The sequence below is a fragment of the Dunckerocampus dactyliophorus genome, chromosome 14 (assembly GCF_027744805.1).
Source record: "Dunckerocampus dactyliophorus isolate RoL2022-P2 chromosome 14, RoL_Ddac_1.1, whole genome shotgun sequence".
NCBI lineage: Eukaryota > Metazoa > Chordata > Actinopteri > Syngnathiformes > Syngnathidae > Dunckerocampus > Dunckerocampus dactyliophorus.
Window position 1 is genome coordinate 28,548,631 of NC_072832.1, and position 15,387 is coordinate 28,564,017.

Genomic DNA, 15,387 nt, shown 5'->3' on the forward strand with positions numbered 1-15,387 from the left:
TCAACCAAATGATAATAGAACGCTTGATGGTTATTTAGCATTTTCAATAAAGACCAAGAGACGAAAACGTGATCATAATAGGAGTACTGCTATTACAGCATTACTTTTTAAATATGTACTTTTTGTTCTTCTTCCAGATGCAAATTGTATATGAATCATTATTAGTAGTAGCAGTAATATAGCTATTTATTGATATTGTTATTCCGTATCTTCATTGCACAGTAACGTTTCCTTTAGTTTTATTGATCACTATGAGAGTCTAGCATTCGAGTGGCTTTCCTGAAGAAGATATTTTGGATTTTATTTTTAAAATAATTTATATTTTGAATGGAATTAGCAGAGTGATAAAAGGATTTTAGTTTAGCTTAGTAGAAGTAGTACGCTTTTAAAAGTGACATTATGTGAGAAACTTCCCTAATTATAGTCACACATGATCACTTTGACAGAAAGGGGCCGTGTTGTCCTTGTATCCTTCCGCCACCTTCAAATATTAAACTGGTTGTTTCAGTTTTGACGCTTCATTTTTAATCCTATATGTTTAATTAGTGCCCGTTTGTTATTGCAAACGTATAGAAGTGGTTGATTGATGCCGCCGAGACAAATTGTGATTGAAGCGCGGGACTATATTGAGGAGGCGGCGGGATATGCGTAGTAAAAGGCCAGCCTGCTCTAGCTTCTTTTTTCCTCGGCGGAGGCCATGATGGGAGCCTGATCTCAGCTGGAACGACAAAAAAAGAAAGATGATTCACCGGGACGGAGCTGTCAAGACAATCTGTGCATATTGCTGATCTTTGTATAGTCTGTATACATCTACGGTGGAGCCTGTCACTTTTTTCCTCCAGCAGTGTTCTCGGCGAGCGTTCAGTGACAATGTTGAATCGTTAGCAGGCTTTTTTTGGATCGAAAAAAAGGAGCTAGCTGTTGTGGCTACCTAGAAAGCTAGCTAGCGAGCTAGCAAGCGAGCCCACCAGTCCGAGTGTTTTTTTGGGGGGGGTGGGGTGGGGGGTGGGGGGGGTTCTCGCACCGGCATTCAGCCTCTTGTTTGGACCGAACGTGACATCTTGAAGGCTTGTTTTTGTGGACAACTGCATGTGTTTGACTGGGAAGTATTGGCACGATCGGGATTGGGAAGAGTGGGGCCTGCACCGAGGAAAAGCAGCGCAAAGGCCCGTCTTTATGCTCCGGAGGAAGCCTGTCTAATCCTCGCCACAACCACTGTTAGCTCGCTGAGAGCTGCCGCGCAGACTACATTTAAAAAAAAAAAAAAAAAACACAAAACAAAAGCTGCTTTCATCACTTATTCGTTATAGACTCCTGTCAGCCGCAATGACTGCCATTATTAAGGAAATAGTCAGCCGGAACAAAAGGAGATACCAGGAGGACGGCTTCGACCTGGACTTAACATGTATCCTTCCATCGCTTCTTTCTTTGCAGCATGTTGGTCAATAATCTTGCATTGATGGTTGGATGCTGTGGAGTGATCGCAGTTGTCGGTAAGTGCACTGGGTGCTAGCTGCTCTTTGCTGTCATCAAGCCTGTTTGAAAGATGGTGTGTCTGTCAAAAGCAGCCTGCACGCATGTCACCATACTACCACCACCATCACCATGTCACCATACTAACATCACCATGTCACCATGCTACCACCACCATCACCATGTCACCATACTACCACCATCACCACCATGTCACCATATTACAACCATCATCACCATGTCACCATATTACCACCATCATCACCATGTCACCATACTAACACCACCATCACCATGTCACCATACTAACACCACCATCATCACCATGTCACCATACTAACATCACCATGTCACCATACTACCATCACCATGTCACCATACTAATACCACCATCACCATACTACCACCATCATCACCATGTCACCATACTACCGTCACCATCACTGCTAGCCTGCACGCATGTCACCATACTACCATCACCATGTCACCATACGACCGTCACCATCACTGCAAGCCTGCACGCATGTCACCATACTACCACCATCACCATGTCACCATACGACCGTCACCATCACTGCTAGCCTGCACGCATGTCACCATGCTACCACCACCATCATCACCATGTCACCATACTACTACCATCATCACCATGTCACCATACTACCATCACCATACTATCACCATGTCACCATACTACCATGGCCACTAGCCTGCATGCATGTCACCATGCTACCATCACCATGTTACCATACTACCACCATCATTACCATGTCACCATACTACCATCACCATGTCACTATACTACCGTCACCATCGCTGCTACCCTGCACGCATGTCACCATACTACCATCACCATGTCACCGTGCTACCACCACCATCACCATGTCACCATGCTACCACCATCATCACCATGTCACCAAACTACCACATCGTCATCACCATGTCACCATACTACGTCACCATCACCCTAGCCTGCACGCATGTCACCATATTACCACCACCATCACCATGTCACCATACTACCACCATCACCATGTCACCATACTACCACCATCGCCATATCACCATACTACCATCATGTCACCATACTACCACCATCGCCATGTCACCATACTACCATCACCATGTCACCGTGCTACCACCACCATCACCATGTCACCATGCTACCACCATCATCACCATGTCACCAAACTACCACATCGTCATCACCATGTCACCATACTACGTCACCATCACCCTAGCCTGCACGCATGTCACCATACTACCACCACCATCACCATGTCACCATACTACCACCATCACCATGTCACCATACTACCACCATCGCCATATCACCATACTACCATCATGTCACCATACTACCACCATCGCCATGTCACCATACTACCGTCATCACCATGTCACCATACTACCGTCATCACCATGTCACCATACTACCACCATCGCCATATCACCATACTACCATCATGTCACCATACTACCACCATCACCATGTCACCATATTACCACCATCATCACCATGTCACCATACTAACACCACCATCACCATGTCACCATACTAACACCACCATCATCACCATGTCACCATACTAACATCACCATGTCACCATACTACCACCACCATCGCCATGTCACCATACTACCACCATCACCATGTCACCATACTACCACCATCGCCATGTCACCATACTACCACCATCACCATGTCACCATACTACCATCACCATGTCACCATACTACTGTCATCACCATGTCACCATACTACCCCCGTCATCACCATCTCACCATACTACCACCGTCATCACCATGTCACCATACTACCACATCATCATCACCATGTCACCATCTCCGCTAGCCTGCACGCATGTCACCATACTACCACCACCACCACCAGCCGTTTGTGTGTGTGTGTGTGTACGCATGTGCGTGTGTGTGTTTCTAATAAAATGGAATGCATCCAACTAGTTTGAAGGAGCGTTTGATTTCGCCGTTGTGGTGTTGTTGAAGTGCCAATGATTGGTAGAGAAGTTCCACCCAGACTTTATTTACTCAAAGTCCATTCGGTTTGGCTTAGTTAGCTTACTCTATTGAAAATGATTTGTATTTATTTTTGTCCAGCTGCTACATCACCCCACTCAGTGAACAAAATAGCTGTGCCCCCCTTCACCCCTCCACTCATAAAAAGGGATTTCCCGGAGCTTATTTTGTGACTTTTGACTCACTTGCCTTATGAATGAAAAATGCATTCATTTTGCGTGTAACCGTAACTCAAGTTAGCTCGGGTTTTGAAAAAAGTCTTTTCTTTATTTTGTTCAAGCCTTTCTGGGAAGTAACTAGAGAAGCACTCTGAGCGTGCCATACTCGCCATACTCCGGGCGATAGGTGGGGTACACCCTGGACTGGTGGCCAGCCAATGGCAGGGCACATTTAGACAAGCTATGCGTGAGAGGCAGGGAGGACTTTGAACATTAGTGCAGACCTGCCAACATTGTATGAATTTGTTGTACTCGCTCTGAATACGCTCATATGCTTTACTGTTCTCCATTTTGTTGCATTTTGCTGATTTCAAGTTCAGTCAGTAGTATTTCAAATGAAAACATTTCTGTCCCCCAGTGGGGGCATGACAGAAAAGAATTGAGAACCCCTGCCTTAGGCGGATCAAATCAATATGAAGCAAAAACAAAGCGTTAGTGGTTTGGTACGCAAAATTTCAGAAAAGAGGCAAAAATGTCCATGAGTGTTTTCCAAAGGCAAAGCTGATGTATGTGAATATGTTTATCTTGTTTTGGGAGTAGCTCTGCTTTGGTGGATGACTGAGGAAATGACAAAATATTCAAATTGTTAAATGCAACAAAACATGAACAACGAAAAGAGATGTGGATGAATTGGATAATTGATAGGCCTGTCATAACACATTTTAGCTGGACGATTATTGTCCTCCACATTATTGCCGATAAACGATATTATTGTCAACATTATTTATTGATTGATTTCATTTTTTCATGAATTAATAATATATGGCATCAGAATCAAAAGCAGTACACTTTGATTTGTCAATAGTATCTAAGAGGGGAATCACAAGATCTCACAAGATTTAAACATGACAAGATTTCTCATTAAGAAAAAATCTCCTGGGCACGCAGCATGGGACGATAATCCATAAATAAGTCACACAAGAAAGGAAGATGGAGTGGTTAATCAATATACAGTCAAACCTGTCTTAGCGGCCACCTTTATAGAACGGCCACCTGCCTATAGCAGCCACTGAAAAATCCCCTGCAGCAAATTTACATGTTATAGACCCTGTGTATAGCAGTCACCTGTCTAACGCAGGCAGCGGCAACCCATTTTGTCTCCCTTGGTCAATATCTGACCGCATATAGCGGCCAAATTACCAACTCAAGTAGAAGCTTCATGCACAAAAAAGTTTTGTTTTTCAATCAATGAAGCCGTCGTGTGTAGACTTTAATTACTGAGTCCTAGCTCAGTCACAATCATTCACAAGATCCACACAAACTGTCAGTTGTTCCACATAAAAAAGCCGTCTTCTTTTGAGCTTGCTATTTCCTGGTCAAACATGTAACTTTAAGAGCATTTGCACCAAAACATTACCGCAAAGTAGGCTGGGAACAGGACGTGCTCCCAGCGACGCTACAATAAAAAAAACATACGCTAGCATGCATGCGGCAGCGGGAGCAAAACTGAGTTGGGTTGTACTTAATTGAAGTATTTTAGAATGTACTCACGTTATTTTTCATCAATCCTCACCCACAAATCCATCAAAGTCCTCATCTTCTGTATTCAACACAAACAAAGCCGTCTTCTTTTCCGTTCGCTACTAGTCTGTTAACTTGTCAGTGTTATTCAGCTCCGAAGCAAAGAAGGAAACTTCTCCTGTTGCTTCTGCCAACTTTATTTCTTGAACGCGGCCACCAGACAGCAGCTCAGAACACACACACATCTCTCAGCATCGTCTCTCCTTCCTGCTTGCCCACAAGGCAAAGGTTAAACAAGCCCCACTACATAGCTGTCCAGCCAATGCCTGTAAGAAATGACACCGTTTATTTCCTGGTGTGCACTGGTCAATACTGTAATGCCGCTTGTTGTGGGGAAGGAGAGACTCACGTCGCCGATGCACTTTAATGGCTTTATTAACAGCGGAGAACACTGCAGGACTTTACATCCACGCCAACATAAACACACTTCCCAACTCTCTCCAAACTCACAGCTAGCACTGAGCCTAGCTCTCCTGCTCGGGACGCCCACCGTCACTTCCCGTCACTTCCTGATGAACTAAAGCTGTAATGACACTCTGCCGTATAAAAAGTAAAACATTAAAAACAAGCGTAAGACATTACTAGCACAGCTTTGTTCTGTGGGTGGTGGATATATTCTATCAGTTATTATTAAGCCTCTAGCTTCCTTTTAGTAAGTAAAAACCTTGGCTATGATTGCACTACATTGTCATGTAGACCTACAAAGTACACTTGGAAGAACAATAGGTGAATAATTGTATTGCAACTGATGTGAAACTGATGAGGGGTAGGATTAAATAAGCTTTGCTTCTTCCTACTCCTTTTTGGACATCCAAAATTGTGAACTGTACTATGTGATGTGCTACTGTTTGACTTATATGCATGTTCAGGATGAATTAAAACCATGAACCATGATAATAACAAGCCTAGTAGTGCTGTACAACTTTTATCCGCAGTCTGCAGTGCCCTCTACTGGTCAACATTATTATTAAAAAAAATTAGCCTTTTTTTTCCTCTACTGGTCAACATTCAAACTGGACGCCAACCTGTCTATAGCGGCCACTTTTGCAGACTCCCTCTAGTGGCCGCGAGAGACAAGTTTGACTGTATTGGTGTTATACTTGGGGAACCACGGCAGCTGAAACGTAAGTTCCAGTGTAAGTTCCAGTGGGCTGAAATTGCCATCAGATGGTGTTTTATGCACAACAGACACCAACGAAGTATTCCATCATGTAGCACACCACACACCGCTAGCAAGTAGTGCACTCGCTAGCGCCTCGCCTCCCTCCACTGGGACGAAGAGAGCGAATGACTGACAGGAGGGTTCACTCCCTCTGTTCATTCCGCGACACGCAGAGGTGTTGAGACAGATGCACAGAGTGAATCATCTTGAGAGAGGAGGCACGTGTCAGTATATTTATGATGCACTTCCTTTTTATTTATCATGCCATGAATTGATTTATTGACTTATGGTGACAGACCTAATAATTGATTGATCGTGGAGTAATTGCTGTAGCTGTAGTTTACTTTGGTAGGGAATGTGGATGAGCTCCTGTGGGCATCATCAATTAGAATGGTGCTTCATTGAATGTGCGTGACAATTGTGTGCACTTTGTTGATCACACAATGCAGAAAATGATGCAAACGTAATGGCTAATGAATGGACAACTGAACATTTAACATGACTTTCACCTACTTTTGTTGGAAAAACCCACAAAGCCTTCAATGAACAAAATAATAGCATTCTGCTGCAAACCCATTCATTTTCTATGTCGCTTATCCTCACTAGGGTCACAGGGGTATGCTCGAGTCTATCCCAACTGACTTCGGGCGAGAGGTGGGGTACACCCTGGACTGGTGTCCAGCCAATGGCAGGGCACATTTAGACAACCAATCACATTCATACCTATGGACAATTTAGAGTCTCCAATGAAGCTAACATGCATGTTTTTGGAATGTGGGAGGAAACTGGAGTACTAGAGAAACCCACACACACACGGGGAGAACATGCAAACTCCACACAGAGCTTTGAACCCAGGTCTTCCTGATCTCCTGACTGTGTGGCCAACATGCTAACCACTAGGCCACCATGCGGCCCTGCTGCAAACACAATTTGCAAAAATGTAAAAAATATATCAAGCTCAATATCAACATTCCACAACCAATAAACACACATACTGTACCTTGCCATTGAAGAAAATATAGAAAATGAAGAAACCAAGCAATCACTGGCAGCAGTGACGTTGCAAAAGTGTGCCTGGCGAGGTGGTGGCGTGTGGATGGTGTGAATGTGCTACGGTTCAATGATTATGTTTTTGTTGCAAGCAGAAATTAGTGCTATGGATGTAAAATGAGACGGACAGAAACACGAGTGTCACCCTCCATGCTTGTCGACTTGGAAACAACAGATTTTCCCACTCTGGAATCCATAAAAAAAAAAAAAAGAAAAAAGTTTCAGGTCACCTACAACGTTGTGTCCACGTGGATGCAACCATAAAATACTTTGCTGTTTTGATGTGCAAATGTTTCCATGTGGTAGCCCCTAAGTTGTGTTGTGCAGAGTGGACACTGTGATAGTTTTGTCACAGCGTCTGTCTGCCGTTACATAATCCACTGTCATAGTTGTGGGAATTGCTCTTTAAGTGGAGTTAACCAGTGATCTTGTATCAGCGAGCAAATGAGCACTGTTTGCTCTCAGCCCACCACCTCGCCTCTTTTTACTTCTCCTACTTGAATTCACCCTCCCTCCAGCTTGTCCCCTTTCCTGTACCCCCCATCCCCACCTCCTCGCTCGCTGGGCACTTGGCGGTTGCCACTCTCCCTTTACCCACCACTGGCACCCCCCTCTGCCCCCTCTCCTGTGTTGTCAGTTGTGGATTTGGTGTATGCATAGAACCCAAGCAGGGTTGGTTTTCTAAAAAGAAGGCCTTCCTAAAATGGCATTTTTTGGGGGGAGCTTCCGTCAGGGTGTCTCGCATGTGCATTTCTTCCCAGCTGCAGACACCCCCCCACCTCCCTCCATGCCCTGGGCTGAAGCTCTCCTGGGATCTGAGGATGACTTTGTGAGGAGGTCCAATGGTTAGCCATAGAGCCCATAGAATAAATGATGGTGATTGTTAGTCCATTCAAGTAGCTTGGCTGTAGTTCCGTATGTACTTCTAGCATGAAACAGTGGTTGGGCTTCTTGTGGGTGCTGGTCTCGTGTACAGTAAACAACAAAGGGCTACCTTTTTATAGTAGGCTTGTGAACGATAAACTCATGCCACCGGATATCTGATTTGACAAGCCAGAGATGTGGTTGCATGGGTACCAGCCTCCTGGATGGATAAGAATCATCCACAAGTCCTTAGATGAATGGATTGTAGAGACATACACCCCGTATCACAAGACTAGCAACCGCTTGACTGTCCGTCTCTTAAGGGCCTGGGCCTGATTGTCAGGCATGCGTAGCTTAGCATGACTGAAGACCAAAATGGATGTAAGTAGCATTAGCAGCGTGCTAGCTAGTCACCGGGAAAGATTTCCAACAGATCAGCAAAACATACGTATATTATAGCTGTGTACTTGATCTTATATATGATGTATTGTGTCAAATTAAGACAGGAACAGCATCAAATTAAAAGCACCAAATGAATCCAGAGCCACCATCCACCAGTACCAGCCTGGATAAATATGCACATTAGCACCCAATAAGGTCATCACATCTTACCTTTATGCATTCCCACTTAGTACCAGCATTTGGGAGCAAAGAAAAAGGCTAAAAATACAATATAGTAGTCTATCTGTGCAGCGTGGGACAAAGCTACATGGTGCGTTCAAGGACAGTTAGAAATCCCACAGTTTTTGTATGTTTGTTTTTTTCAAATCAAATAATGGCCAATGTTTCCAAAATGGATATCAATTTACGTACAATTTGATGTAGTCATTTACAATTTGTTTTTTTTTTTGAAGTGTTTTTTTTAAAATGATTATTATCATTGCACCATGTTTCCCATGTCCCGGTGGTTGGGGACCCTTGCCTTCCAGCATGCTGGGGGGTATGATGTGCTCTTTTACACATAAGAATGACACTTTTATACAATCGGCTTCTTTATTTTAGAATGTAAAATTCATGTCTACAACTCATGTCACTGTTGAGTCGTATCAAATGGAATCATACTGAATAGAATCGATTTGTTTTTCAGATGTATAGTCCTTGAATGGTATCATTACCGGTGTATCTATAACAGTGGTTCTTAACCTTGTTGGAGGTACCGAACCCCATCAATTTCATATGCCCATTCACCGAACCCTTCTTTAGTGAAAAATAAAATATAACTAAAAAAAAAAAATTCAAGACATAGGTATATGTTTGTTTACTGGTGAACAAAATGACAGAGACAGGATGCTGACTCCCATCACGGTCCCTGATACATGTGAATCCATGCTGTACATGTTTGTCCCACCACTTTCTTTTTTTGCTCGACATAGTATGGATTCAAATATTAAGAAGGAAATCACACGACGTGCTACCACATCAGTCACACGTTGACTACTTGATGGTGCGTTTCATTTGTACTCGGAACTGGGAAGTCGGAATGAGAGTGACGTGATCTCCGAGCTAAAAGCGTTCCAGATGCCAAGTCGGAAAAACTTCACACTATAGCAATATTTTTTATAAATTGTTTATTGATTATTTACTGTTTACACATGAGACAGCCATCATTGATTGTTAACTCAGAGGTGGTGTGGATGCTCTGACTTCCAAGTTGAACATTCCGACTTCGGGGGGCGTTTCAGTCGGGTGTTCCCGCTAGAAACTCGGAAATTCCGACTTCCAAGTACAAATGGAACACACCATGAGTGCTCTAAATTCTTCACAGCACTGATTGGCCAAGGCAAGCAATGTAATGTGATTATCTGCAGCCAGTGATGGCTAAGCGGGGGCGTGTCATCACGAATTGACCCGATGGGTCTGGTGCAGGGTCACCAACATTTTTCCTTGGGAGAGCTACTTTTACAAAATGAAAATGGCCAAGAGCTACTCATTTTTGTAACATTTATTTTCAGAGCTTATTTTAAACCCAAACAAAGTGAATATGCTTGTTTTACCAGAACATGAACAAAATGCAGGCGTCCACAACTCACATTTTGTATTTCAGAATGCATTTCTTTCTACTGTTCTTTCATTATTAACTGAAAACCTGAATGAAAAGCAGGCTTGCGGGCACCTCATGTGGTCGTGGGGGGCTACCTGGTGACCGCGGGCACCACGTTGGTGACCCCTGGTCTGGTGTGTCTTAACCTCTGTGGCGGAGGCTCCGCCGAACCCCTGGGACCGACTCACCGAACCCCTAGGGTTTGATTGAACCCAGGTTAAGAACCACTGATCTAGAATCATATCAAATGGTCTGACACAAAGAGATTTACATCCCTACTTTTTAGTCAGATGTGACACTGAGTGCAGCGGCTCTTTATTTCCCTAAACAGCACATCCAAAAAATAACTTACTGTATTTTCATGACTATAAAGCGCACCACATTAAAAGGTGCAGTCTCAGTTCCAGGTGCTATTTTTGTATTTTAACACATACAGTACACAAGGCGCACCGTATTATTGGGTGCAGGTGTGCATGCTAAAACATACCGTGTCGCTCAGAAGTCAGTGAGGAAGCGACAATGTTTTATTTCTTTAGATAAAGAGCAGAACTCTGTTTATCAAACCCACTTGAAATCAGGATGGTCATCAACACAACAGTCTCAGTCATGACTATAGCACAGATGAACATTTTCCACATGTTAACATGACTCTCAGGACCTAATACGTCCCAGTTGTCCTGGTGTAATGGCTTGTTGTGGAAACAATCGTGTATTGACACGACACGTTGCAGCTTCAAACCTATAGTAAATGACAAAATACAGAGAGCATCATTAAGTAACACATTGTACTCACGTGAAAGATTCCTGCAAAGGGATGCACATTTAGAAGAAACGGTTTCCTTGAATACCAGGGATGTTGTGGGCCACATCTGTTGGCTTCTGATCTGGTTATAGATCAATTAGTGATGTGATTTAGAAGAGATGAACCTCTCTTCAACGCAATACAGTAGTTACAGTATTTATTGACGGTCCCTAGTATAAACAACTAGTGTTGAGGCACATTACCACACCTACCATGTTGGAGTATGGCCCAGAGTTACCAATGTGATATGGCAACCGGGTCGGCCCCATCTCGTGGCGGAAGCCGATTTTAGGCGATCTTCAAAATACAGAGGACCGGCAGCCCATCCCGATCCTGATGATTGGAGGAACACACCGGTGAAACATGGCAAGTCAGTTGTACGAGTCTGTCCAGTAATGCGCCTTAGATGAGAAGAAACGAGTGTGTGGAACTGCTGACAGTGGATCTAATGTCTTGAAAGCAACGATTGGAATAGACTGGCTTGCTACTTTTCATATCATCATTTTTAATGATATGGGGGTGTCTTTGTAGCTTTTTATACTGTACAAGACCTTGCTGAATTTAATGATATCTACATCGTGATACAGCTCAAAAATATCCTGATACATGCTAAGCCTACAATAAACCATTTACTCTCCACTGAACAAGCAACAACCACTTATTAAGAATTGCTAACAACAGTCACATGACCCGGACACGGAAGTGAAAGTTGGTGATGCAAACAAGTGAATAAAAATCCAAGAACTCCAACAAGTTGTGACCTGCACATTTACCACGCTATTAAATAATTTAGCATTTCTTTTTCTTTCATATTGTATTTCTGCAAAGAAATGATTTGTGGTCTTGTGACAGGAGTGTCAGGATGAGCCACCATAGGCTGCATTTGATTTATTTATTTGGAGATAAACTACTACAAAACTTCTATCATGTTATTGCAAGCCATTGTTCAACAGACAAGTTCACAATCAGACATTTCCAGGTGTAATTCTAATATTGTGAAAGCGTGATATTTGTCATACCATCAGAATCTCATACCATGCCTCGTTGAGTTTGACCTTGAAGTGTTTCTGCATTGCTTTTTGACTTGTGTGAACTTTTAGTGGCATCTAGGTGCTAAGGCACACGTTCAATGCAAATCCAAAAAGTGGTTTTGTGGAAAACTTGCATAGTTTGTAGTTAGTTGTGTGTTTTCTTAGCAGAGGTTAACACGGGCCAACAACGATACAGGAGGAAAAAAAGAGAAGTAAAAGCTCACCACGAAAGAAGAACAAGGCATCCAATTAAAAATGTTGTCTATTTTCAACACAGGAAGTGTGAGAAAAGGTTGGCCTCTTAGTCGTTGGTTGAAGTGTGAAATCTTATCTTAGCTTATGGCGAACAGCAGACTTGAACTTTCAGGTGTTGTTTTGCCAGCTTGATTCTTCTCTTCTCACTGATGTGTCTTTAAGATTCGAAGTGTGTTGGTGTAGAATGGGCTGTGTGAAATACGTGTATGAGCAGCCCTGTTCAGTGACCTCATGCCATCATGAAGGTGGTGACTGATGGATGTTCATTTGGGCCACATTGCTGCTGCCGCATCATGTCACTTAATTAGGTACAGCTTGTTACCACTGGGTAGAACCCGCTTTCCTTCTTGGTACACATCCATTACATGTACATGCCTGTATTGCTATGAAAGCATCATCATGATATGATTCATTTTTCTCCTTTTAATCTTTAAGTGTCACATAGCAATTGAAATTCTTTTTTGCTTGCTATTCAAGACAATAAAACTTTTGAATCTTGAATAGCAAGCAAAAAGTAATTTTCCAACCATATAAAAAGAAATGGTAAACTTACCTTCATTTGTCAAAACCATCAGGCAGATGTCATTTGCATATAGTCTTCCTCAATTCCATCTTAGTTCCATTGTGTGCAGGCTACGCTGGTTACGTTTGTGACGTGTACAAATTTTGTGGTAAAAGTACATGCTTTGGATGCAGCAAAATGTGTTCTACTTCGGAAAAGCTCGCCAACAGCAATAGCCAGTGAAAGCTACAGTAGCTGGGGTAGCTTAGTTTAGCGGAGCATGCTAATGCGTCTGCGCGTGCTACTCGGTATGACTGTACGAGTTGTGCTTTAGTGCTCGTTCATTCATGTAAGGCTGCGTTTTGAAATAGGATGACAGCCATGGCTGCAAGAGCCACTCTGATAGCTAGATCGCTTTGCAACAGTCCAAACACATTTCCACACACACGTCAAACATCCGGCCTTCAAAATAAGAGCAGCACAAATCCTGTAATAAAATAAGGGTGCCATAAAAAAATAGCTTCCATTCATAAAGCTATTACAGCTGCATCTGCAACTACTGTACATCTTCTTTAACCACAAGCACGCGTCCGGTTCTGAAATACAGGGCAAAATTATCCGATGTATATTAATATGTCAAAACATGTAAGGTGATTTTATACCCTGACAATCTACGGTGATAAAATAGATGTAAAAAAAAAAAAAATGTAAACAAGATGGATTTCATAGGACCCTACTTGTCTTTGTCTTTCACTTTTGCATGTTACAAAATGGCAGATGGTGTTATATACACAACAGGCACCAAGAAAGTATTTGACAGTGTTTATTCAAAGTGTGCAGTATATTTGTATTTTCTTAAAGCTGCAAATGAGTGTAGTGCGTCCGTCATGCCCCTTGTAGTGAAGGCACCCTCTCTGGTACCCCTTTCAGGAGACTAAAATTTCTATGCAGGGGTCTCACACTCATCTTAGCTGGGGGCAGCTGAGGTAGAGGCTGGGCCATATCAAGTATTCCACAAAAAGAGGGTTTAAAAAGTATTTTCTGTTGCGGCCGATTTTTCAAGTTCTCCCACTTAGAAAATAGGGAGAGATCTGAAATTTTCATCATAGATGCATTTCCCCTCTTAGAGACATAATCTTAAAAAAAAAATCTGGAAATCACATTGTATGATTTTTTTTTCATGATTTAATTGTAAATGACTATGGTTCATAAGTATTTGCACCCTTGAGATAATCAGTGCTAATATTTAGTGCAGAAGCCGTTGTTTGCAATTACAGAGGTCAAACGTTTCCTGTAGTTCCTCACCAGGTTTGCACATACAGCAACAGGGATTTTGGCCCACTCCTCTACACAAATCCTCTCTAGATCTGTCAGGTTTCGGGGCTGTCGCTGAGCAACGCAAAGTTTCAGCTCCCTCCAAAGATTTTCTATTGGATTTAGGTCTGGAGACTGGCTAGGCCACTCCAGAACCTTGATATGCTTCTACACAGCCACTCCTTGGTCATCTTGGCTGTGTGCTTCGGATCATTGTCATGTTGGAAGATCCAGCCACGACTCATCTTCAATGCTCTGGCTGAGGGAAGGAGGTTGTTGTCCAAAATCTGACGATACATGGCCCCATTCATCCTCTGTTTAATACAGTACAGACTTCCTGTCCCCTTTGCTGAAAAGCACCCCCAAAGCATGATGTTTCCACCCCCATACGTAACAGTAGGGATGGTGTTCTTGGGATGCAACTCAGCCTTCTTTTTCCTCCTCACACGACGAGTGGAGTTTGCACCAAAAGCTCATCTGACCACATGACATTCTCCCATGACCCCTCTGGATCATTCAGATGGTCCTTGGCAAACTTTAGACGAGCCCGCACATGTGCTGACTTCAACAGGGGAACCTTCAGTGCACTGCATGATTTTAAACCATTACGCCGTAGTGTTTTACTGACAGTAGACTTTGAAACCATGGTTCAGGCTCTCTTGAGGTCATTGACCAGCTCCTGCCGTGTAATTCTGGGCTGATTTATCACTTTTCTAATCATGAGTGGTGCCCCACGAGCAGAGATCTTACATGGGGCCCTAGTCCGAGGTAGATTAGCAGTCATGTTTATCCTTTTCCATTTTCTAACAATTGCAGCAACTGTTGCTTTATCCTCACCAAGCTGCTTTCCAATTGTTCCATAGCCTTTTCCAGCTTTGTGGAGCTCTACTATTTTGTCTCTGGTGTCTTTAGAAAGCTCTCTTGTCTTGCCCATGGTAGCAGTTGGATAGGTGACAGTAGTGAGCTCAAAGGGGTGGTAGGTGGGTGGTTACTTGTGGGGTAAAGGTGGACTTTTTTACGGTGGACTGAGAGCTCTTTGAGAGTCAAAATTATTGCTGATTCTCAAGGGTGCAAATACTTATGAACCATAGTCATTCACAAATAAATCATTAAAAAA

At 43.0% G+C, this 15,387-nt stretch overlaps 1 protein-coding gene across 2 annotated transcripts in view; it reads left to right on the forward strand.

The window, feature by feature from the left end:
- The first annotated feature begins 660 nt into the window (after window positions 1–660).
- The window catches only part of LOC129193738 (phosphatidylinositol 3,4,5-trisphosphate 3-phosphatase and dual-specificity protein phosphatase PTEN), a 34,926-nt gene continuing 20,199 nt past the window's right edge, over window positions 661–15,387 (forward strand). The window contains exon 1 of one of the 2 annotated variants that reach the window (XM_054798313.1): window positions 661–1,405. In XM_054798313.1, the coding sequence (XP_054654288.1) occupies window positions 1,327–1,405 (79 nt within the window). In that variant the 5' untranslated portion in view covers window positions 661–1,326. The remainder of the gene's footprint in view (window positions 1,406–15,387) is intronic. The other variant, XM_054798312.1, reaches the window with a different exon arrangement.